Raw genomic sequence first — 25,991 nt, 5'->3', positions numbered from 1 at the left:
TCATCCCTTGCTTTGGCCTTGCAACGGTTAAAGTAAGTGATCATGGATGTGCAGGGCTCTCCCTTTGGTCGCCCACCTCCCATAATCTTTGAACAGAGAGAAAAAAAGGGGAAGGGGTAAAGTGTTTGAATCATTCTGGTGTCTCATTATGCTTAATCCGCATGACACGAAGCTGCCCTACCATCTTCTGAGTCAGTACCTCAGGAATCAACCTTTCCCGTCCTTTGCAAGCGCCTTTATGCTACTTAATAAAGTTTACAGAAGAATCTGAAGCCAAACGGAGGTCCCGAGAGGAACACAGCATTGAGGGCTAAAGTTTCACACAGACTGTGAAGTAATGTCGCATACAGCCAACGCTAAAGATCCAAATACTGCACAGAGACCACGTGTTTCTTCCTATCCAACAGCACTTTCCACCAAAAAACCGTGTCCTTGCTGCAGGCTCAGTCTCTCTGCTGCGTGAGCCCCGGGATGCTGCAGTGGGAAGTGCCAGACTGCTGGGTTTCACCCCAAGGGCCCCGAAAGTGCCAGCAGCGTGTACCACCAGCGGAATGCCGTGCAAGCCGAGCATCTATAAGCTATCTCCTTCCCTGTGATTCCGCTGGTTTCACTTGCCGTATGCAGGGCTCCTGGACCCTCCCCACGCTGTCCTCGTGCAGTCTCAGCCAGCCAGACGCAGCACAGTCCCAGGCTTGACTCAAAGGCAGTATTTCAAAGACGCCTGCAGCACAGACCTGGATTTGTCATAAACTCTGAACCCTGCCCTACCCTCCCCTGCCCCAGGCAAGCTGTTTCAAAGCTCCTCGGCAGCTGCCGGCTCGCAGCGAGAGCGCAGGCACGAGGCGCAGAGCGCACGAGCCGTGGCGCTGAGCCCGGGCAGCCTCCACGCCAAAGCACCGTCTGCGAGTTCCCCGGCACCACGACGGCTCAGCCCAGTGGAGCGGCACCGGGAGATGGCCAGCATCGCAGGCTCCGCTCCCCGATGAATCAGCTGAAGTACAAGGGTTCACTCTGCCGCTTGCACGCTTCGCGGCGAGGAGCCCTACGGGCAACACCTACAGCCCCACACACACCTACAGCCCCACACACACCTACAGCCCCCCACACACCTACAGCCGTTCACTCTGCCGCTTGCACGCTTTGCAGCAAGGAGCCCTATGGGCAAAACCTAACAACTATCTAAATACCAGGGCTATGAGAAGGCTTGAATGGGAACCAGATGCTTCTTCCTGGCTTTCGGCAGCCTCCCTTGCTTGCTTCTACCCTCCTCTGCTTAACAGGGTCTCAGGTCATGGTGGTTAGGAAAGGCAATGAAGAAAAAACAAACGCCTTCAGAAAATCGGTATTGCCTTCCAGGACATTCTGCCTCCTACATGCTCACGTGAAGTATCACTCGTACCGAACACGTCCCATTTTTATTCCCTTCACCTTATGGGACAAAACCTCTTGTCAAAGTTAATGTGTTTCTTTAAGGTCATAAATATTCTTAGATTATTTTTTCTCCCCCTCTACAATTCTTTCACATATAACATCAGCTAAAGACATCAAGAGTGAAGGGTAAAATTATCAGAATTTCCAAAAGAGGCTCTGGCAAGTCTTCTGCACACAGCAGCTAGAGTGGAGGAGCCTTTCCTCGTCGCGCGTACGGGGAGTGAGCTGATGGTTAAAGCTACTCTGAAACAAGCCGGGGAAGCAAGGCTAGCTCTGTCACCAGGCTGACATCAGTTACAAAACTTACTTATTTTAGTATATTAAAATAATCATTTGCATTCTTGGGACACTGGAGGAGGGAAGGAGCAGGGGGAGAAGCAAGACACAATTTAACATTCCTCATTCTCAGAGGGAGAGATCAGCTTGGCCAGTAGGAAAGAAAACACCTACTTTCCTTCCCCCACTCCCCAACCTTCCACCTCAGATGACAGGAGCCGCTCTGGCTGAATTGCTTCCAGATGTGGCTTTCAGACTGAACACGCGGCCAGGCCTCTTGAGCTTTAAGCTGGATGGAAATGGTGATTTTGCATTCCTCCCTCTTCCCTCCCCCACCACCAGTGCTGCCCTGAAAATTAAACCATGCCACAGCTTTCCAGGTTCAGTTGCAAGTGACCCCTGCATCTGAAGAGAAAAAAAAAAAAAAAGAAAGAAAGAAAGAAAAGGCAAAAGCAGAAGAGAAAAAGAAAGAAAAGGCAAAAGCAGGAGGGGAAAAAAGGGAAGAAGAAAAAACTGATTTTGGCAGCTACCATACAACACCCAAGTAAATCCCTACACAACCTTGCCCTTTAAGATAAGTGAGCTAGGTTTGACAACTGAATAGCTACTTTCTACCAGCTTATTACTTTTTAAGTTGATGACTCTCCAGAGATACCAGAGCCACATTCTCTTCCATAAAACAGATTTCTGAAAGCCTGGGCCAGATGCTTCCATCCAGAATTAGACAACGCAGAACGCATGACTGTAGCATGCTAATCTGTAAATAAATATCCACCCATTCATTTTCTCCTCAGCGGTACGTATCATACCAATAATCCTCTGTGTTTCCACCTCTGCTATAGACTGGACCTTCCAGCTCCCTTGGTCCTGGGAAGATGTTCTCATGTTGGATGATGATGGTTTTGATCAATTCGTTGACATGAGCTTGGCAAGAGACTTGATCATGACCTTCAGGCACAGACATCAGTGTTGGCCCAAAGCAGATGGCTAAATTGTAGGGATCCATCATGTTCTCTTCACTGAACTGAGACAAACTGCAAGAGACAGAAGTGGGGAGGAGGGTTAACAGCAGAAACCATCACCATCATCTGCCGGAGAACACACAGCTGAGCTCGGAAGGTTTGCTGTGGGCTTTCTGCTGTTTAAAGCTGATCAGCTGGGACGTGAACATTCTGGGTCTGTGTGAAAAATGAGATACTAATGGCATCTACAGAGAAATTAAATAGAAATCGCGAAGGGAATCTGAAAGCTTGAGACTATGTGAAAAGTATTGGGTGCTGACTTTACAAGGAGAGGGCATTAATCTTTGTCTTTAATTCTTCTGTATTATTTTTCTTCATAGCCCACTTGCAGCCCAGCACTCAATACCAGAGTTTTATCAGGTCCCCTCTGCCTAAGTGCCTGTGATCAAGCAGAGTGTTACATCCTTTCTCTGAGGCCAAGGAGCTTCTCAAGTGGGCCTTGTTTGGGACTCTTCTTCAGGATTTCCCAGCCAATCTGAATCTTATAGTTTCCATATGGTACAATTTTTTAAAACACAATTTTTAGCTCACTACATTTTTGTCCCAAACCTACAATTTAAGTCTTTCAGGTACCAATCAAAGACTCAACAGAAAACTAAGTTCCAGTACAATTCCCCTTGAAACTCCCTGTTTTCTAGATCACTACTTGGAATAATTAAAAGCTACTGAGACTGGAAAGTCACATTTCACTGACTCCAACAGTGACACCTGTGAAATAAACCCTCTGCTTTCCAAACAGAAATAACCACTTGAATATATGGATAGGTTTAGTAAATGTCCTGCTCCACTTTAATACAAATCTTCACCTAAAACCTCAAATTCTAACACTGTCTCATTTTAATGTAAGGAATAAGATGTTAATCAAAAGTAGCTGATGAACTGTGGCTTTACAGAAGTAGACAGTAAGCTTCAAGTCTTTGTCAGGTCAAAATATTGTCTTACAGTTTTATTTCTCCTTCACCTAAATGGTATTCAAAGGGCTTTGACAATGTATATGTAGCCTTCTGGTTAGGACATTTTTCCTTTATGCTACCTCAGGTGTCAAGACCACGTTACTGCAGGAAGCTACTGAGTCCTTGCTGCCAGGCTATGCAATGAACCAGCCAGATGGAGTGTTTAAAAAAAAAAAAAATGCATTCAACTCTACCACTCACAGAACTCAGTACCTAGCACTCCTTGCTGGTGTGGAACCCAGTTTCTGACTCTTTCGTATCGCTTTTTGTTTGGATTACCAGCACATTATTCACTGTCATTCCCGGAACTCCTTTAAGATTGTATTCGTATCATTGGGATGAATTTCAGCAAGGTTGAAAAGCCCAGGAAGGCAGATGAAACAAAGCTACTGCAGCATCTGTACCTCGAGCTGCTGCTCAGATCACACGCAGCAGCATTAAGGCTGGTTCTGTCGTTCATCGCGGTTTATACCGAGTACTGCAGCAGGGCCAGGGTGCTCTCAAGGATACTCACTGATTGAGGAATGCAAAGAGGTATCTCATTACGATCAGAGTGGTCTTCGGCAGGTTCAGAAGCACCTTGCGGATGTGTAGTGCTCTCTCTTGTAAATTATCCATTGCTGAAAGGAAGAGAGAGCACCAGGGTCACCGTCCCACTGTACCCACTCAACTTGCCACTGAGTCCAAATGCAGCCAGCATACCATGACAGTTCCTGCGCAAACTCTTAAGGGTGGCAGCCACAGAGCAGCAGGAGGGGGAAAGAAGGGTCTGCCCATTTTCCAGATCCTCCGGCACTGGCCGGCATGGGAATGCAAAGGCTGCAGGACCTGCTGGCGAAGCCGCTGACAATGAAAGTCCCTGAACACATGAAAACTTCACTGCAATTCCTTCCTAGCGTGGGAGCACTGGATGTCATCTGTTTCAGTAGTTCTGGCACAATAGCTCATTCAAGTTAGCTTCGAAAGGTGGGTGTTTAAAAAAGAAATTGTATAACACTCAAAGCAAAATTAACATAGTTAAACGGTGAGGCAAAAAGCTCTGTGTGCTGCAGCCTACTGAGAAATAAGTGGGCAGCATAAATCATCTCAGATGGGAGAACTTATTTGGAAGCAGATTTTACTTTTCATATAATGTGAATTCAACTCTGTGAATGCATTTATCAGGAGAAGAAAACCACAAACCGTTTTAGAAACAGTTATCTTCTGCTTTACTTCAAAGGCTGCCACTGCAAAGGCCATTTCACTGCTTGGACAACAGAATCATTCTTCGATTCTGAAGGACAAGGCAATAGTCAGGCCATTTAAAACGAGGTTGTTCACATCCAAAAATCCCACAACCCTCTGCCTACCAGAACCACCTTTAAAACCCATCAAAAACGTTAACAAAACAACTGTGACCGCCTTCATGATTGATATTCTTTAACAGGAGGCAACAGATGGCCCCTCACGGTTATGAGGCTACAAGGTACATGCCTGATACCTCGCCAGCTAAAGAGAGCACGCAGAAGCATGGCAGCAGACATACAGGCAGCGTGCATCTATCAAAGCTGGGGAAAACACACAGGGCAAGAAACCCTGCTGGCAGTCCCTGCTTCTGACAGTGCGCTCCTGATGCCTTCTGATGAGAGGTCTTAAAGATTGTTTTTTCAGAAGTGGAGGTTTTTGGTTTATTCTGTCTTAAAAGAATCCTGTCAGGAAGCACTGTCTCAGAAAAATCTGTGACACAGTCCTTAAAATGTACTAATTTCTATCTCCTTGTATCTCTGAGCTAATTCATAAAAAAATTGTTACCAGAATAAGGATAGCTGTGAGCAGGTAACTGCCCAGACTCTGGCTAATAGAGACCAGGATACCAGTGCAACACAAGCCCAAAGTAACCACAAAAAGCTCATTTCTGAGTCAGGAATAAGCAGGAGGGAAGGAGAGGAAAGTGGGAGATTAGAAAAATTAATCCGATTTCTTTTTGGATCTCCACATACTTACTGACACAGGCAATCAGATCATGAAAGATATCCTTGGGGAAGAGAGGGTGCTCCAACCCTCGAAAATAAAGCTTCAGAACTCCTGCTATTGAATCCATGTCATGGTCATTCTGGTCCCCAGCCAATGGATCTTCCCCTTCGTGATAAACAAAAAAAAGCAGGCAAGAAAAATCAGAATACTGGAGAAAAGTATCAGACTGGAAGGATGCACCTCAGCTGGATAAAAGGATTTACGCAGCACAAAATTAATCCCACCTACTCCAACTGCGTGAGGTAGAGAGATCTCTCCTGTGCATTGCAGGGGAGAAGGGAAGCCTCTGACAGCAATCCCGGGAGACCTGGGACAGCTTTCCGTCACGCAGATTACAGCCCGACCCCGGAGTGCCTGGCTCATGCCCGTGGACAGTGGTGGGGCTCCCGGAGCAGCAGTAACACTTCCAGGCTCCGAGCTCCGGGTATTTTGGTGGGGTGTGAACTTCACAGATCCACCAGCCAGGGGAACATCACCGGAGTCCAGGAGCAGCTCTTTGTGCACGCTCACAACTGAAGCAAAGGCGGATTCAGCGGACACACAAGAGACCACTGAGCATCGCACGCTTGGCTCAGCGGGATGCAGACATCTGATGTTGAATTGGCGGGGGGTGGGGTGTTTCTGGGACAGATAATTTGTCACTGCAAATATGCCACAGTTTGTCTGTATTACAAAAGAAAAGATGCCCACTTAAGGAGTTGTTCCCTAGGGAAAACTCCCTATCAGATATAATTAGATTTAATGATGGGGCAATTCTCAAATTGAAGCTATATATATCCATTATGTGACTGAAATTACCAAAGCTTGCCTATTACCTTAATAACACACAGGATAATAAATGGGCCACTACAAACCAGAGCATTATGCTTGATATTAACTGCCACCAAGGGTTCTGGATGAAGTAATAAACTGCAGAGACGTTATTGTTGACTCTGTCAGTTCTGTATATCATATGCTTTATAGAGACAAGTGTGATGAAGAAAAAAAAAAGTCACCTTTTTATTTCTGCATGTTAATGCTGGAACAACTGGCTATTTTCCCAAGCTGACTGGTATTTCCTTTGTGTAAAAAAGGAGTCCGATTCCGACATCAAGCCTTTACCTCCGGCCTATGATACACATTTCTGCTTCCTCTATCTTTGAGGATTTTAATTCTCAGGTAGATGGAGTTGAAGACAGATGAAATTAGATGCCACGTTTCACACGTTTTTCATTAAACCTCTCTCCTCCCACAAGCAAAAGAAACTTGCTATGCTTTATCAATTACTGCTCATCTCTTCCAACAGCAAACACAGAAACACGCTAGCTATATTCTTTTAGAGTGATGTATTCAGGGAATTAACACAAGCCCTGTTTTCAGTGACCCAGGCAAGACTGCGGAGATGGCTGCAAGGACCGCCTGAAGAGCAAGCTCTTCTGAACCTGCTCTGCTAGGGAGAGCAGCCCAGCTAGAAGCTGATGAGTCAGGAAGCTCCCAGCCGTTCTTTGCCTTTGTATGGAATGGTTCTTCACATAGAAAATCAAATCTATTAAAAGCTATGTCAAGTTAACAGTGTCTTGAAATTTACTCTCTCACTTGCTGATATTAAGAATAAGCGTAGCCAAGCTGTGCCTCAAAAGAACACAGAAAATGTAAAATTTCATCTGCTAGCAGCCAACCTATTCATGAAGAACCGGGGGGAGAGGGTAGGAAAAGGCAGCTACACCCAGTAATGATATTCTCTGTATCCTTTAGTGTTACGAATAATCAATAAACTATCAGACATGAGAGAAGATTGAATTCAGAATATTTATTATACAGACACTCTCCAAGATATAAACCATAACGCCAAACAATTGGATATTCAAGGTTAATGAGCACTAGGGAAGCGTTTGGGCCAGGCTTGCTTAGGAAACGCAAAAATCAACAGAAAAAATACAGCAAGTTGCATTCAAATCAGGCCATTTCAGAATATTTAAACAAACTCATACAGTTGGCAATAATTTCCAAGATACTGGAACAGATCTTCCTTACCTCTCTCAAATGCATTTTTTATGTCATTCACTTCAACTTGTGACCCAGACACTCTGAATATTCCTTCATGCTGCAAACCTGTAAGACAATAAGAGACACTGGTAACAATAAGGGAAGATAAACTGGCACCTTCATCAGCTACAGCATATATGAGAAAGGAAATGAACAACAAGCAGAAATGTGCCATTTTAAAAGCCATCTTTCCCTTACATGTCCAGGTACATATAGAATATGTAAAAACAGAACTCAGCACACGGAGAAAAAAAATTCTAAACCTTCTTCGTAAACTGACAGAATAACTGGGTTATAAAAGCCATGCATGTTAACTTTTACCCTGAAGGATCCCCAAAGGATTTTACAACCCAGAGAAAGTCATAAAGACATGGTATATCAGCCAGAAGTAAAATACAGCTAACTACACAAGGAAGCAGTTTATTTTGCAAGAGCAATACCGCAAAGGCCCAGAGCAAATCAGCCAATTGTAACGGGAGCATTTAATTACCCCAGCACGACCTGCTATCTAGGGTTTTAGGATAGTCTTTAAGACATTCCTGCTAAAAAGCAAGCATTAGCAGCATCATTAAAACCAATTATCAAGCAGGCGAGATGTTCCAATATACTACCATCGTGACACTTTTGCTGGTACATGTAAGATGAGCAGCAACCGTTGCAAATCAACTAATGAACAAAGTATATGCTTCAAGTAGGGAAATCAACTCCCATTCACATTTTGTGAATTTATTTATTTATTATTTTGTGAAACAAGGAACATTGCAATGTCTTTGCTTTATTTGTAATAACGGCTATAAACTAATAAGCTCTCTTGAATGCATCTGTAGCGTCTTCCCCTCAATTCCTGCGCCTGTTTTTATCACAACGCAGCGAAACCTTTGCGGTACGTGGCTGTATCTGGTGGCTGTGACACACAGCTATGAACAGTGCAAAGAAACAATCCCAAGTGCAGAGAAGCAAGAAGGAAAATGACATTCATCCCACACCTACGCACCAAAACATTAGAAATGTCAGTCAGGCTACCTCCAACAAAATTCATCCCTGCAATGTAAGTGCGTCAGGCAGGCAGTTTTATGATTTCTTCTGCCAAACATGGGTTTGCTGCACAAAATCACATTACTTCTAACTCCAAACTTACCTTTATGCCATCGTCTGACACTCATGCAGGAATCAGTTGAGTCTGTTGGAGATCTAAGCTAACCCAGGAATATAAATCTAAAAAGTAAAAATCTCCCGATGGCCCTGATTTGGTTTGTTTTGCAATTTGGTTTCAACGATTTTTCCAGCAAACGTCCAAGTATGGCCTTAATGAAGGATTATAGCACTTGGTTCTTCCAAGTGATGATGAAAATGGGACTCTAGATTATAGTTTCTAAAATAGTAATTAAACAAGGAAAATGAAACGGGACCTACTATCTGGCTCTGTGTCTTGGTTAATGAAGATAAATTCAACCTCTTTCTACATATGTTAATTAACAGCTGTTTCACATGCTACTAACAAATGATATCAATTAAAAATGAAAACAAATTAAAATAAATGTATGAAGTCTCTCACAGCATTCAAGGCTGTGAAGTTTACCTTGAAAACAGGTATAAATCATCTCATTGTGGCAATGAATAAGCAATTAATTCGCTACTTGACCTCCTACATTCAAATACTTTAAAAGTATTCCTCCTCTAGGAAGAAGACTATTACTGTTGACGAAGGCCACATTTCAGGGCTCACAGCAAGGTGAGTGGAGGTGAGAATACAAGATACAAGAAACAAAGGGATAGTGCCGGAAGAACAACATTTGCAAGGTCAGTTATTTGGAAAAGCGATCACACACGCAATACCAAACTATGCAGCCACAAAATCAGCGTGACTTTATCCTGCAGTCTCTAGGATCCCTCTGCACAAGCACTGTGTCCCGAGCTACACAGAATATTTTTCAGAAGGCTTCTACATCACTGTTCTTTTTAGAGGAAAATCACAGGACACCTTTTCTCCATAAACTCACCGTGTCTGCTAATGAATCGTATGCAGCTCTCCACGACCAGGGGAATAGCTTGCGAGGAATCCTGTGCGAAGAGAAATTTAAGTAAGAGCAGTCAGAATGCAGAGTAATGGTAGAAGCGAAGAGGGGGAAGGTAATTAAAAAAAAAAAGAGAATGGAAATCAAATCTGTCCTCTCATCTGCCATATTCTGCTTCCATACGTTCCAGACGTGTGTAGTAAATAGCACATCAGTGCCTTTGGTTACAGTCCACTGAGTAAGGTGCACCATACAAGTACCCACTCATGGAAAACTCTGTCGTCAGCCCAAGGCCCAACCACAGTAAAACCTTCTAGATCGCCAGTTTCCAGCTTAAACAACTTTAATTGAGACTTTCGGTATGGAAACAAGCCTTTAACACTTCCCTACTCTCTGCTTCACAGGATCACAGATTATTTTTCAGACAACCGAATTTCTGCAGCGTCTGCAGTTCTTCCTCCCATTTTGGAGAACAGCAACTAAGCAACAGAAGTGCTGCAGTTTGCTTAAGGTCAGATGCCAGTGATTAAAATTACCATGCGATTAAAACTTCCAGGTTTCTGTTATGCCTATAGCCTCTTCACAGTAGTCTTAGACAGCAGTGCCTCTAATTTATATCAGAATGCTCACTTGTTAGGATGCTACAGTATCGCATCTCGATCAGTTCAAAAAGATGACAGTCCTCTGCTCAAAAAAAATAAGAAGCAAACCAGTTCAACCCTTGCCTAACTTGTTTAGGTTTAATGTTTTTGGTGTTTTTTTTTTTTTTAATTGAAATGTCACATAACTTGGTCATATAGTGACAATAATTTCTCTACTAATTGGCCATGGCCAGCTACAACTAGTTTTCTATATGTTGCACAGAACAGCACCAACCAATTAAGGATACTTCAGAAGCCATTCTGCCGCCCAGCTGGCCCCTGAGACATGCTTTATTAATAACCATCCGAACAGCATTACAGCCTCCCCAGACTTATTTTTGAGTTTGACAGTAGGAACTCAAAGTAGTACATATTCTGGGTTCCCAGCAGAAATAAAAACTCTCAGAGCAGTTATGTTTTAAACTGTCAGGTCACAATCAAAAAAGCCCACTAAAACCACATGCAAGCAATTTCATGCAGGTTACTGCGAGATTTGGATTGAGTGCTTGCGAACAGATTAGTTTTTAATTTAGGTTTCCAAACCAGAGACTCGAGTCAGAATATGCTTCTGAGACACCTCAAAAACTACTTGGGAAAATGGCAATCAAGACACACGCAGAGTTCATTTTCAGCACCGGGAAGGACCATTTTGAGAACGTAAATAAAGGGGCAACAATTAAGCTCAGAAAACAAAAGGTTTTGACAGCAAAACCACAACTTGCGCTGTTACTTGATTTCCAACATACAGAGATCCTAAAAACTAAAGCTGCAGCTCAAGACAGACTTATCAAATGAACTTCCAAACCAAATTTTACCTTTATAGTATCAACAAGAATTATTTTCATTTTCCCCTGTCTCAACAAAACACATTTTAGTTCCTCAGGTACTAAAAAGTAATGGATTATCCACCACAGCCAGGGGAAACAAAGCGTCACTCTCATAAGTCTTTATTACAAGAAGGCTCAACCAACAAGCGGTTACTGGTTTAATAGCCTTGCAGTGGGATACCAGTGAAAATAAAGGGAAACAGGACAAAGAAAAAACAGCATGAAACCTATAAACCATAACTGTCCAGACGGCTCAAGGCTGTTTGGCATTTTTGGTTCCAGGTCTGTCAAAAGACAGAGCAAAATTATTTTAAAATTTTGTCAAAGAAAATGAACCAAGGCTGTGGATCCATGTTTTATTGATTTCAGTTACTGAATGAGCAGGCACCAGTTCCACTTGAACAAGACTGAAAAGGTCCATGTAATTGAGGGAGGGAAGGGTAAAAATGCCCATTTTCCATCTATCCTCCCCTACACAAACATGCATTTATCCCTGTTCCATTACTTAAGGAAATGTTTATTACCTGCTTCCTTATGGTGGAGCTGCGCCTGCCGCTGATGAGATCAGAACCACCCATTGGTGCAGGAAGAAAAAAAAACCACAGAAAAGTCAAGATAATTCTCTATTATTATCAGTTCATTCATTCCATATTTCAAACCATGCATATTTCGGAGGAGGGAAGGAGCCAGATATACAAGTCAATCATAATGACTTAGTCTCATTCAATTCACGGAACTTCAGAAAGATTTTAAGTGCCTTTAAATCACCAAAAGCCTGAAATAGACCCAAGGCAGTCCACTGCTTTGACAGAAGATTACCCTTGACATTTTAATTCCAACCATATGGAAACCTGTTATATAGGGCTCCTTGTTCAAGATGAAGTTTGTTATAAATTGCACATAGCTGTTCTCTGAAAGAGCCACTCGACAGAGAGGAGAAGCAGGTGGGAGCACGCGCGTTCCTACTGTGCCGTTAACAGCTGCCATTGTGCAGTCTTTATTATAGTTTCTGATAAGACTTCAAATAAATAAATAACACAAACGCCCTCAAACACCAGCACACACAAGCTGGGCTAAGCCTTTTCCAGTATAAACCGTGATGGTCTCATTTATTTGTGTTGGTAGACGAACAGGAAAGAGCCTCGTTTTGCCAGGATTTCTCCCTCAAAATTTATTAGTGGGGTTTAAAATTCCTACAGTTTCTTGTAAAAATGAAGCATGAGAGATAATAGTAGAGGCCATAATGTATCATGCAAGCCAATTCCCTGCTAGGGCAGATGGCTGCTGAATTATAAATAAGGTGATTAGAACTGTGATTTTTAAGACGACTGTACAATGTGTTAATTCAGAGGAAATTCCTTTTATAAAAATCAAAAACACCCAATGAAAAAAAAGAAATCAGATTCCATGGGCTGTCACAGACAATAAGGTCTATTTTAAACTATTAGCAGCAATGATTCTTTGATATTTAAAATTGTTTCATGATGAATAATATTTTATTATTACAGATGTCAGGCTCTAATTAGGACCTGTCAGCTATGCTTTGCCGTAAGGAATGTGAAAAGTAGTAATGACTCTAGATCAGTGGTAATCACCTTCCTTTTGTTAACAAGGCAGGATGATGCACAGCCCCTGCTCCAGCTCCTCGTGCCCGGCGGAGCCCCCTGAATCCATCAATTTGGAGATGGAGATTTGTTATGTTTTATAAAAACCCCATCAGGAGAAGCTTAGTTATGGTTCTGTGATTGGTCCTAATTATAAGTGAAAAGTTTATTCTCCATGGCCTCTATACTGCTGCAATCCAGTTCCACGGTGCCGCAGAGAGCGTCAATGGGATCAAGTGTTTTCCAGTTTATGTTACTCAGCCCCATGCACTGGCTGTGTGGGTAAACCCTGCAGAGCCACCCATCCCACCTCCAATACACAAACAGGAACGTATTTATAAAAATCCGAGTTTGAAGAATACTTCTCTGGGTGACAGTGCCAAATTAAACAGTTTCTCACACCTGCCCATCCCCTTCCTGATCTGGATTAAATGCACTGAGGCAAGAAAAAAAAAAAATGCAAGACCTCCACACAAACCTTTCCCTCTCCCTTGGTTATTTTTAACCCCCATCAGTTTCCAACCTGTTGCAACAGGCAGCCCTGCCAGCAGGTGTACTGCCACAACTGCAGCAGCAGCAAGCAAGGAGCAGGCACTGCATCAGAAGAAATACTCGTTACCCACCTGACCAGAGGTTACTAAACGTATATATAAAGCTGCAACACCACCTCGCACTGATGTAGGTAGGATATTTAAAGCCACACGAACTAGCAGGAATCTGCTTATGTATTAGCTAAATGAGTTATCTAATTTTCTAGCAGATACATATCCTGGGCTGGTAACTGATCTAGAATGGCAGCGACCAATTTGCATCTGATTTTCCTTAAAAAACGATCCCCTGAACCGCACCTACCTGGCAAGGGAGCAGTCAGTCCGTTGACCTGTTAAGAAAACAAAGAAATACAGCATTAGGAGAAAGGAATGGGAAAACACTTCCAACAGCTTTGTAAAGGCAGTTTTCAAAGGAGCTGGAGGACAAGAACCATTGGGGAGGGAGGGGGCAGCTCCGGGGGGCTGGACAGTGGCTGCCTCCCGCAGGGGCACGGCTGGGCAGCCCACCGAAGCCCACCCCTGCCGGCACAGCTCTGTCGCAGCCGACCAGGAAACGTAGCAAACGGCTCGGGCTGCCCAAGGGACTCTTCCTTTGGAAAGTATTGTTTTTGAAAATGAGTTCCCTGTGCGTTCTAATTGTTGACTTCTGCTGCCAAAAAACTGGGCTTGTCAACCTCTCCCTCCCTCCCCCTTCCCAGGGGAACTGGTGGGGCGAGAGATTATACTTTATAAAGCCACTTACTAAGATTGAAAACATTCACAGATTTGTTAGCCCACAGACTGAACGTGCTGGCATTAAGCTATTTTGGGAGACAGACGTTTAATGGTATTTTCCACAAACATTTATAAATATAAAAACGTTCCATTAACTTGCACTGAGTTTGCAAGGAAGTGGCCAAGCTAACAACTATTGCTAAAGCAGGCAACATTTTAAAATAGCACAACAAGGAGTAAGAGAGACAGAAAACTAGTATGTGCCGTTGGGAATTGTGCAGGCCAGATCTGTTGCTGGAATAGATCATCATCAGCGAAAGCACACTGATTTACAAGAGCTGCAAATCCACCTTCCCTACAGTTGTCTTCCTGCTCCTGGGGAGATGTAAGAATGAACAAGGGAAACGTCTAATTGCTGATGGCTGACAATTAGTTGAACACATCTTGATAAGTCACTTTCCTCTCCCCACGTAAAGCCAAAACAGTGCATAATTTACATGAAAATGTTATTCTGAAGCAGAACTTCCAGCCACCTGTCCCATTTCATCACAGAATATTCATACATATAAATTACATGGCTGCAGCAACATCAAGGGGCTCCTACGTTAGGGTGACAAATGTGTACAGTAGGCAGGGACATAATTACTTGTAGATAGGAAGACTTGCTGCTATTTTTATTACTGGAACTTGTCATCTTTAGATTAAGGTAATTTGCACAAGGACTAATAAATGTCACCTGAGGATGGGGCAAAGAAGAATAAAAACTGTAACAAAACCATGAATTTTCCAGGGACTGAAGACACGCAGCTGTATGCACATTTCCCAGTAAAGCTTCTAACCGTGCTCCAGGGACTTGTGAAAGGAATTTTATTTGCCCATTTCCCAATTAAGTGACATTTTATGGATAAGTCTAGGCACAGTCCCCAGTTTGTACCATTAACCTGCTCATGCGGTTTTGGAGACGAAACGTATCTCCCTTTCTCAGCTCCTTTTGATCTCACAGATTGACAGAAGTGATTTCTTTTTTTTTTTTTTTCAGAACCTACTGGAGCTCACCCTGACACACACTAGGTCCCTTCACAGAGTGACTAAGAAAGCTCCAGTTTGCAAAGCAACCGCAAGAAAACAGAAGCAGCCTTTAAATCTACATAGCAGTACAGAAATTGCATTTAATTTCCTCATCTTTTCCCCCCACCACAGCTTGAGATGGGTTCAAGGGGCAGGCAGGTTAAGAGGAAATAGGTCTCGGCGTGCAGAGGTCAGCTACGATCCAGGAATGTGATTAGTCACAGGGGCAGCACGGGTGTCATTTGGAGACATTTAGAGGCAGAAGAAAAATACCCTAAGGACACAGATCTTTAGCTTCACCCACCCTTTCTGCAGGACAGCCGAAGAGATGAGCAACTTTAAACAATAAACTTCAAAACAACGGCAACCTTCTTGCCTTACCTTCTAGCAGTTTGGGTCTGATAAACATAAACCTCTTAATTACAGTAGCAATAAGTATTTTATTTTTATAGTGCATTTTTAAACTGAAAGCAAAGCACTTCAAAGGCCACATGCTGTTTAAGTTTTCATTCAGAAGATTTGCACGCCATAAACTGTGGGGAGTCCAGTTAAGTTACATATCAAAACATGAGCCCTGCTCCAGCATATAAACCCAGGAATGAGTTGAGCCATTTTTTGACCTGACGTTTAGATTGTTAAAACCTTAAAACCTTCTCCTCTGCAAATACGAGGCAGACAGGTTTCTATGGAAACTTGGATACATAGTTTAAGCGTGTTTGGCCAACAGGATTTGCCCATACCATGAAGGGAAAGAAATCTTCCTTTGTTCTGACACTAATAGCAAACGCATATTCAGTTCTGGCTGCTGCCCCTTGACTAATGCCCTCTAGATAGGCAACGTATTTTACATGCTCTGAAATTTGCTATTTATTCTCCTACTAAAAGCCCATGCTCACATACATTAGTTTGATCTGGATTGAACCCACAGAGGTGAGAAGCAGCTAAACTACCACACAAACAAAACTTTTGACCAGCCTAACAAGGCAATGCTTCTCAACCGGTCAGTAAACTGTAAATCACAAGGTTTAACCCCAACACTGAAATCACAAGCGAGGAGCAGAATGTGCATGTATGGGGAGGGGACAGGATGAACGAGTGGGCATATGCTTCATTTTAACAAATAAGTGATGCACATTAGTGATTCATTAAGCATTTTCTGTTCACGAATAATCAAGCAGCCATCTAGGTCATTTGGCTTCTCCATCACTCAGATCAGAAAAATAAATTTATAAAACATGAGCATGTCCATTTTGCATCGGTAATCCAAGACTCGGACTCAGTCAGCTGACTAATTCAATAAGTGCAATAGCCTGGCTAATAGCAGTGACGAGCAGGGCCCAGACTCACTTTCTCCCAGGGTCTTCTGAAGAAGGTCGTGTTTGGCTTGGAGCTTTGTTATCAGGTTCCTGCCTTCCAGATACTCCTTCATTTTCTGTGAAGGTGGGTAAAAAAAACCAAGATCATGAGAGGCCAATTAATTTCTACAGTTGCATCTTTTGGTTACTGGATTCTGGACATGACGCTGAAGTACAGAATTACACCGACATTTACAGGGCAAAGGACGATCTAGGCATTACTGGTTTACATATCTAGGCAAATCTGAAGCTCGGTCCGTACACATCCGCAGTGCGATTTCTATTGTTTCACTGTGGAATCAGCTGAATGTTTGGCATCTTTTAAGACATCTGAGAAGCTGTCATGCATCTCCCCTGCAGACAGGGCGAAATGGAAATGCATTTCCCTCACACGTCACAGGCAACTGAATGAGCAATCTGTTTTAACAAACTAAAAGGCTGCTACTGTGCTTATTCTCTCACTTAACCTCTCTCACCCCACTTTACTTGTCAAATAGTGTGTCTGCCTCCATGCTGGATGATACACAGGATTGCGGGGGGGGGGCACAGGACAAAACAAATAAAGATATTATTTAAGTTCAGATTTGTTCTCTCGGTGAAATACTATAGTGGTGCAGTCATTTTTCCCCACTTCTTTCCGATTTTTCACAGCTCTGCAAATGCTGGGTTTTTTACAGCTCTTTCATCTCTTGTTTTGCAGTTCAGAACAGCATTATTTATCTCTGCCGTATGGTTCAGAACAGTATAAAATACTCTGCTGTATGGTAGCTGTCTGCATTATAATTAGGACATGTTTATACTCAAAAATACATAAATAGCACACAACTCTTCGGAATCATGATGTATTTTAAAAATTCAGCTAGCAAAATGAACACAAAGACAGGATTCTCATTTAACAATTAAATATTCCAGTTTTGCCTTCAGCTTTCCCCAATTCTACCCACTTTCTTCCAGTTCTGGTCTAGTATTGCCAAATGAAGACTGCAAATCCTTGAAGTGGAGAAGAGTATTTGAGCAACGAGACTGCCTGGACCCTGCTTGTCCTCTGCAGGTCATAGCAACGGCAGCCCCCACGCAAGATGTAAAGAACGAAGAAGCAATATATAGATACACATACACTGCAGCAGTACTGAGGGTGGGGGGGAAACCTTCCAGGAGTTAACGAAGTTTCCACTGCGGGCTCTCCAGCAGCAGTATGTACCAACACGACAGAGAAAAATGGCTGAGCTGAGGGCTTTAATTAACTGCCAAAAGCCCGTGTTTTATGTCCCTCTGGTTGACAACATTAGAAGAAAAAATTCACAAGAATTAAATCCCTTTGGAGAATCTCAGCACTTCCTGCTTCCTATACTAATGCTTCAACTTTTTTTTTTGTTGTTTTAGAAGAAAACAGGAAGTGTGAACACTGCTGGAAAAAAAACCCACAAAACCATATTTTTGGGAATTTCCCTGTAGAATCTGTTTGCCAGCCAAGCCCCAACTATGTATTTTGCACAATCAATTACATTTTCACATCAAATTTTGACAGAAGAAAACACGAAGAGTATAAGCTGCAAAAATAACCAGAGAATTTGAAGCGGGGATTTTGGGATAAATCTGGTTCTGGGAGGTGCTGAGCTCCCCATCTCAAAGTCATGATCAGGCAAAGAGACAGAAGGGCCAGAAGGCTCAGCTCCAAATAGCTCAAACAGAAGCTTAAGGATCAGCAAATCAACTTGATTCAGAAGAGAGTTAAGCCTCCCTTTGAAGCAGAAATAAGAATTTAAGCTCAGCCTACTGGTAGCTGTGGTTCAGCGAGCGGGTCAGGGCAAGGACCCGCTGCTGGCACTCGCAGATGCCCTGGCTGATCGCTCCGGCTTCAAGGTACTTGCAGTGGTCACGTTAATAACGCTGCCCGCCCGCAGATGGGCACCAGGGGTTGTTTTAAAGGAAAAAAAGGTTCCTGTGCAGTGCAGTATTTCATGTGTCTTTTCATTGAATTCCTCATGCCTAACGTTCTGTACTCTGCCTCTTACAAGTACACTTTAAAAAAAAAAAAGTAATTTCAAAACGAAGCTTCAGGCTTTTTTCAATGAATTAAAGATCCATTAGCATTTGATTTCTGGCTTTGTAAAAACAGTCACCAAAAGAAAATAATCAAACTACAGAACTCCTAAGGATTTCATTTCTGGCAGAGCACAGCTGGAGTCGGGCTAAGTACAATCAGACACAAAGCAGCAGAAACATCCTCAAGTCACATTATTTCTGTATTGTAAAAACTAAGAGGTGGAGATCTCTTGCTCGCCAGAAATTGTATTTTGCACCTACCACCTCCTCAAAACCAAGCGCCTTTGACACCCTCTCTGAGCCCAAACTCATTGCAGTGTTTTTCCAGGGAGAAGCTGCTGTCAGGTGGCATACGTAATGAAGCAAAATGCAAACTAGACCGTATCTTCCTGCCTTGGGGGAAAGGAGATTTTACGGTTTTGAGGCTATAAAGAAAAACAGTTTCTGCCACTGTCCCACATCCTTAACTGTCTCCAATCTGGAAAGCTCAGCAGTTTTCCTGCCTCCCTCCACCCCCCAAAGAATAACTTCAAACAAGGCACTCTATTGAAGGAGCGGGTGGATCAGATCCCCGCTCCCCTGCGCCGCTGTGAGCGACAGAATGTGGGAACAGTGGCACACTGGCACAGCCAGCGCAATGTTTCTATAGGACTGATTAGCAGGGGAACTTTACATAATACTTACCCGTGTCTTAAGGGATGGGTAATAATAAATTTACATTAATTTTTAAAGCACTTCACAGAATGAGCGTCATACCACGTTTTAATCTTCCTAGAGGAAGTTCTTCTCAATGAAGAACTAAAATCATCCCCCATTTTAGAGGTAAAAAAGAATCAATTCATTCATTCCCCTTTTCCTTTCTCAGGTAGGGCGGAGTGCCAAGCTGTATTACAATTAGCGGTACAATTTCAGCTCTCACAGGCATCCTCACGCGAGCGAGCTCCGCTCTGCTGGCTCAGGAAGCAGGACTGTAGCCATGGCAGCAGTGGTACCCACCTGCCAGGCACCCAGGACACATCCCCGAATTTCAGCTCCCTGAAGTCACCGCTGCTTCCTCGCTTTGGCTACCTGCATTCGCTCAGCGCTAAAGTCAGTCGCCCTTCCTATGCTTTCCACTGACGTGGGGAAGTTTAAACTTCTATTCTGAATACAGATCTTCCTTCAAAGCCCTAACAACAGAGCCATCGCAGCTCCAGCGTGCAGTGATATGCCTCTAGTGGAAATACAGATTATACCAGCATAGGGATACTACAGTCAGTACTCCTTCAATTAAATTCCCATGGCGGCATCACTATATTTACTTAAGAGCTCTGCCTAGCTAACAATGCAGTACGTGGATTTTCCAACTTGAGTTACATAATAATATAGGATATTCTTTCAAATTAGTATTTTTCTCTCCGTTCACATCGCTCGTCATAAGGTAAGAGGAGCTTTAGATCTCTGTTCTGCACGACACTTTGTTTTCCCCCTTACACAAAGAAGGCCTCGCCCACATTGCTACACAGCTCTGCCCTCCATCTCGCTAGCACTCATCTGAGCATTTTCTCATATACCAAAAAGCCTGCTCCTTACAGATTCAAAGCTTCAAATCCTTATAAAGGACATTTCTAAGTCCGGTCAATAGTAGATCAGTTGAGCATCTGACTAGGCTGGTTACAGAGCCCCCCCCCCCCCCCGAACAGCTTTGTGCTGCTGACAGTGACTTTACCCACGCTGCGCAGGACACGACAGGTTGCACCTCTGCTTACTGGGAGGGCTCTGCCGCCCTGCTGCAACCTCGTTGCTCTGCAGCAGGACACCAACGCGATGAAACAGAAAAATATTATATCCAAATAAAGTCCTGGGTTTGGTCTCCTATTTGAACTTACAATGGTCCCTCTTTGGAGAGGGAACGGTTAAGAGTTCAATTAAAAATCTTTTTTCTGGTTTCATAACCCTAGGGGCAGGGTGGTCAATCCCTTTTTTGTAATCCCAATTTTTCTAAGTCCAGGCCCGACAGAAACCATCCAACCAGCTACTGTAATTTGCCACAGAAACTTCAGACTTTTAATAAGCAACACCATTCTTGGAAGAGGAATGTAAAGGGCATTAAGTACAGCAAAAGATACCCAAAGAAATGACAAGGTAACCAGGATAAGAGGTATGATTTTCTTCTGCTGTTCTGAAATATTTTTAAAGTGGAAATGAATTCAACAGTTTAACATAAATCTAATTTAAGAAAAAACATATAGACTGGCATGAAATTCAATATAAAAAGCTCTTAGCATCTTGTCAAAATGCATCGACTCAACTAAAAGCTTATATGAGCTGAAAGTGTAAGATGATAAAAAAACAAAAAAGCTAAACATTCTTTTAGTTTGTATTGGTTTTGAAAATTGATATTTACAAGCTATTAAGTTCTTTCTCAATTCCTTTTTAGATGCAGAAGAAATAAAATTTGGGGGGTAGTGGTGTTGGTGTTTGTTGTGGTTTGGTTTTGGGTTTTTTTTTTGTTTCGGTTTGTTGAGGTTTTGTTACGCAATTTATCCACAGGCTAAGTTTGCATCAACAAAAGGTATCCCAATATATCTGTAAGGAATTCAAAGCACCTGTTTTTAAAACCTAATATGCTTACTCTGCTTGTCCAAAATCAGTTACAGAAGCATGTTTATAAGATGATAGCATCACTTTGTACTCTCTTGTGAGCATAATTCTAAATGCATTGTACGTGCTCATACTGAAAATTAACTCCTTACTGTGAAATAAAACTGCTCTGTCTCCTGCTGGTTGGCCCGTCTCTTGGCAATGCTTGGTTTGCTCATGAACGTTTCCGAGACAGTGGATTTAACAGACTCCATCGAGTTGCTGTACTGAAAGCAGTCAGAGACATCAAAGTCCTCTATCGTGACTATATCCTGGATTGTCTGGAGCGTAGCTTCCATAGTCTTCTTAACCTGTTCAGCAAGAATGAGAGTACTTAAAAAATGAAGATAGTACACTGCAAATTAAAAACAGAGGTAGTAAGTACCCTGAAGCATTTCGCTAATAAACAGATATTACTGGTTTCATACCCTGTGTGCCATAACGAAGGTGCTCATTAACAGCCCAGTCCACATAAAGGGCTGGCAGCACACAGAACCTGCCAGGTGTAGGATAACAGCTGTAATCTTACAGGCTGGGATGAAGCGGAGATGTAAAGAAATTTAACCTCAAAGCAAAGAGTGCTGGAAGAAAGATCTTTTAATAGTCTTCTGTAACTACATTCACTGGGCATCAAATGTTAGATATTAAAAACAGGACTCTGCAGCACTGGAAATTTTTACTGAAGGCCAGAATCTGCTTCCTAGATATAAAGCAGTGGCATGTTTTGCCCAAGGAGTATTAAAAATTCTTGAACACAGAGGTGCAGATCAGGTATTCTGACCTGTCCCTGAACAAATGCCATTGATCTAGTCTTCTCATTTTAGACGACCAATTAAACAAAAAATAGCTCTTACCTTAGGTTATGCAAATTCACCGCCTTCACTTCAAAACATTAAACTCCTCTTTTTCTCTTAGCTATCCAAATACAACTTTTGCGCCATAGCCAGTCCTATCAGCTTAAGGATGGGAAAAGAGGTACATGGGGGTATTTCAAAGGATCCTCTCCACACACCTAACTTTCACACAAGATCACGCACTAATGTACTGTTGGCCTCAGCTGTTTTAGTGAATTTTACCACAAGTCCTCATAAAAAGAGGATCACAGCAACTAGATTCTTCATTAACTAGTCCCCGCTCCACACTGGAAGTGGTAAGATGGTTGTTGATTTTTGATTAGCTCACCTCTTCATTTTCAATCTTAAGCGTAGATAATCTAGACTGCAGCTGTTGGCACCTCTGCACTAACTCGCTCTGGACTGGTTGTTGGGCACATAGCTGCGACTCCTGGAAAAGAAACAGCACCGCTTGTAGAGGGCTAGGGAAAAACCCCACATAACCAAGAACATTGCAATACTTCATTCAATTATTATAAGCAAACATCTTCCCAAGTGCTTTATTTTAAAACTTTGTAACCCTGGATTTCAACCAGTGGAAAAGGTCCACGTTCTACCAAATTGCAGTTCCCTTCCTGACAGTACTGATAAGTGGGCAAGAGAGATAACATGAACATCAAAGACGAACTAGAAAAAATTAGCTGCTTTCCATAATTTAAACTTGTCACGTGTTTTCAAAGTCTGAAGGTGCTTCATCACAGATATTAGGCTAAATCATGCCGCACATCAAGAAGAATTTGGTTCATGTATTAGCCAAGCATCCTGGGGCAGGGGTGTAAAGTGGCTGAGCTCGCTCGGCTGAACTACCTGTACACTACAGCAACAGGTATGATTCACTGCTTGATGTATTCAGAGGAGTTGAAATAAAAAAAAGAACAGGTTAGGGACCTGTCAGATATGCCAGAACACTGGGTTTCCCTGTACTGTTAAGAACTAGTCTCATTTCACAGCATGAGGCAGCTTTTCCTTTTTGTTTAGGTTGGTTGGTTTTTCAAAAAGGAAAAGGTTGACCTCATTGCATAAGGCTATTTTTTAAAGACAGAAATGGGAATTGGAGTTTTATCACACACGTGCGCATATACCATCATATATTCAATTTGGTGTATGCAAGACCACCGCAACAAGACCATCAGCCTGCATTTCTAAACGCTCATTCGGCCTTGAGAAGAACCAGGATAAATGACTCAGCGAACACGAGCTGTTAACTGAATGACAGTCTGCAGGTCATTCTTTTTCTTCCCACAGTCTCAAAGAATACTACCAAAGCACAGAAAAAATGAGAAAGGTCATTTGCAGTCTAAGGGTTTCACTTAAGAGGAAAGAGACAAAGAGGCACCTTAAGCAGCAATTGTAATTCTTAGACCCAAAGAAGAGGCTGTCTGCAAGAGACCATCCTTACAGTGTTTCGGAGAATAATCTAGAAATCCAACCAATTGACCTAAATTATTACATTGTACATGTGTTCCCATTTAGAACCGGTTTCAGCTTGTGCGACTTTAAACAGTTCCCAGATGAGTAACCACATCTTGATAAACCTATAAAGAGAGAGATTTTCATTGCCAAAAAAGTCCTCCGACTGCCTTGTCTCACAATGAAGATGCATAAAGCACCACTACAAATCATTTGTGCTCTAAGATTACACACTCAAATGCCTCAAAAACCAGCATTTAAGTTTCTTATCTCGTTGCCCCTTCAAATCTCTAACTTCAGGGTCTGTCTCAGGGCGCAAGGGTTGAATGAGAGGTTAAAACAGAGTTTCCTGTCCACATTGAGTATTACACTTAAATAAGTGTTTTCATTTTCAGTAGCTTTGATAGTAACACTCAGACATCCGTGCCATGAGCCTCTCCTTACTCTCCATCTCAGCTCCCTTTTCCAAGGCTCCCCTCTCCATCCCCAAAACAGAACCAAACAGGTGGCCTTTTAGTGGGTCTATCTATCAAAGACAAGGGAAGTAAACAGGCAGAGCTGCAAGTGTTTACAGAGCCGGAGGTAGAACATAAACTGACCATATCACCCATGTGCGGCTGAAACTCGAACTTCATGGGCGGACAGAAGACATTGTTGTACATCTCCATCAGGCGCTGCTTATCGCTGTTGGCATCCAGGTTCTCAACAGCGTTTTCAATGGCATCCAGACCCTCATGCTTTGACTGCTCCAGGTTTAGCTCAGCAGACAAGAATGTCCTGAGAGCTCTGTTGAGGCTAGCGTGGTATCCCAGGTCACAACACTGCTGGAAAAACACACACAATTCTATATGAAAAAGTGAAGAAATTCTGGAATAGAAATAAAAATGTTTCTGAAGCCAGAAGTCATATAAATGGATAACAAGTCGTAGATATTTTATCATCATCTGGGTACCAGAGTGGTCCCACAGCTCTCACTGATTGCAGAGGGATCTTGACCAGGCGTCCTCAGAGCTGGCCCTAAACAGAACTCTCAGCCTATAATCCCATACAAATTTCAACACCATCTTGTAACTAGTTGCCAAGACAACTACAGCTTAAACTATTGTAACAGTTTGTTGAGTGCTTGTGGAGTACTAGAGACTTCCTTTCATGCAAAAGTACCCTAGAAGTGGGTATGCTCAATAGTACAGAAATGTGTTTCTCTAAATTCTAACCTTACTTCTAGGGGCAGTGACTCCCACCGAACACAGTCCTAAAATCCTTCAGTAAAATTATTCAAAGAGGAAAACGAGGTACTAGAGTACTATCTGGAGAAACAAGACACAGGAGTTGGATCATCTGTATCTAAATAATTCCACCCAGGATACAGAAAACTGCTTATTTCAACGTACTTCAGGAAGCAAGAACATGACCTGTACATCACAGGCATAAAGAACAGAGTCATCCAAAAAAGCAAGCAGTGATCGGATGGGATGACTTCATTGCTGGGGTGAAACAGAAGAGCAAAAACTTTCTAGCAGAAAGTGGTCGTGGTCAAGAATTTCCTGGCTATTACTGACACCAGGATGATGTCACTGGAAGACAATCAAGCAGCTTCATCTCCACCATGGCTGCGCAGCCAAGTTTTAAATGTTTCAGAAGGGAGAAAGGCGCTTTTCATTAGCTGATCAGAAACAGGCTGAGTTTTTCAGACATCTAATAAAGTGAGCAAGGAGCCCACCTTCTTGGAATTACAAACAAGATTACATACACTAGGAGAATATCCAAAAAAGAAAGAAAGAGACCATCTGCTTGATTGCTGTGCTGCTCTGTAAGCAAAATTCACATGAAATCTCCTCCTCACCCATCATTTGGGTCTCATCACTGTCATTGTGTGCAAACGCAAAAGAAAAAGCTGGGGGGGGGGGGGGCGGGGAGGGGAACTGGAGGGGTGGAGGGAGAGAGAAGAGCCTGACTACTGGACCATTCCCCTTTTTCACAGAATTTCTGTCACCAAGTGCTGCTAGATGCCTGGTTCCTGTGCCAACAAGCTGTGGCAGGTGTGGAGTCTTGTAAAAAGAGCTGCAGTTGCTGGTTAGGCTGGAGGCAGCGAATTAAAGGACATTACATTCAATCAGAAAGAACAAAAAACAGCCAAAAAAACAACAAAAGATGCTTGATTGAGAATTTGCATGTGGGAGGCAGTCTTGGATCAACAGCCACTCAAAGCTACTGCTCTTCTGCATGCACATTACAGTGCTATTCTCTGCAGTAATCTGGGGAAAGGCAACCTGAGTTGGGCCAACGGTCCAGCCAGGATCAGGATCAGCTCCATTTATCAGGAGCAGTCGCTCCTTTTCCCCTCCTACGGCAGGCTGGACAGTTGCACACCCATCCACCAGGGTGACCACCTTGTCCTCTGCCTGCTCGCCCTCCTCCAGCAAACATCCGTGTCTGGCAGGAACGTCGAGCTGCTGCACAAGGGGAGTTCACTGGTGGGACTGGAAAGTCAAATGGGACTTAATATTTTATACCCCACCTCACTG

The 25,991-nt window shown here is 42.9% G+C and overlaps 1 protein-coding gene across 4 annotated transcripts in view; it reads right to left on the bottom strand.

The window, feature by feature from the left end:
- Nucleotides 1-25,991, bottom strand: part of SRGAP2 (SLIT-ROBO Rho GTPase activating protein 2) — a 110,933-nt gene that overhangs the window by 14,681 nt on the left and 70,261 nt on the right. For 3 of the 4 annotated variants that reach the window (XM_080367574.1, XM_080367577.1, XM_080367575.1), the window contains exons 8-18: nucleotides 24,066-24,290; nucleotides 22,346-22,447; nucleotides 21,277-21,474; nucleotides 16,488-16,572; nucleotides 13,660-13,687; nucleotides 11,728-11,758; nucleotides 9,721-9,781; nucleotides 7,709-7,786; nucleotides 5,666-5,800; nucleotides 4,197-4,302; nucleotides 2,517-2,741 (exon numbers count right to left, since the gene is read on the bottom strand). In XM_080367574.1, the coding sequence (XP_080223700.1) occupies nucleotides 2,517-2,741; nucleotides 4,197-4,302; nucleotides 5,666-5,800; nucleotides 7,709-7,786; nucleotides 9,721-9,781; nucleotides 11,728-11,758; nucleotides 13,660-13,687; nucleotides 16,488-16,572; nucleotides 21,277-21,474; nucleotides 22,346-22,447; nucleotides 24,066-24,290 (1,274 nt within the window). The remainder of the gene's footprint in view (nucleotides 1-2,516; nucleotides 2,742-4,196; nucleotides 4,303-5,665; nucleotides 5,801-7,708; nucleotides 7,787-9,720; nucleotides 9,782-11,727; nucleotides 11,759-13,659; nucleotides 13,688-16,487; nucleotides 16,573-21,276; nucleotides 21,475-22,345; nucleotides 22,448-24,065; nucleotides 24,291-25,991) is intronic. The other variant, XM_080367576.1, reaches the window with a different exon arrangement.

Source organism: Falco punctatus (genome assembly GCF_963210335.1).
Source record: "Falco punctatus genome assembly, chromosome: 17".
In the NCBI taxonomy this organism is placed as follows: domain Eukaryota; kingdom Metazoa; phylum Chordata; class Aves; order Falconiformes; family Falconidae; genus Falco; species Falco punctatus.
This window is presented reverse-complemented; position numbering and strand designations above follow the sequence as displayed.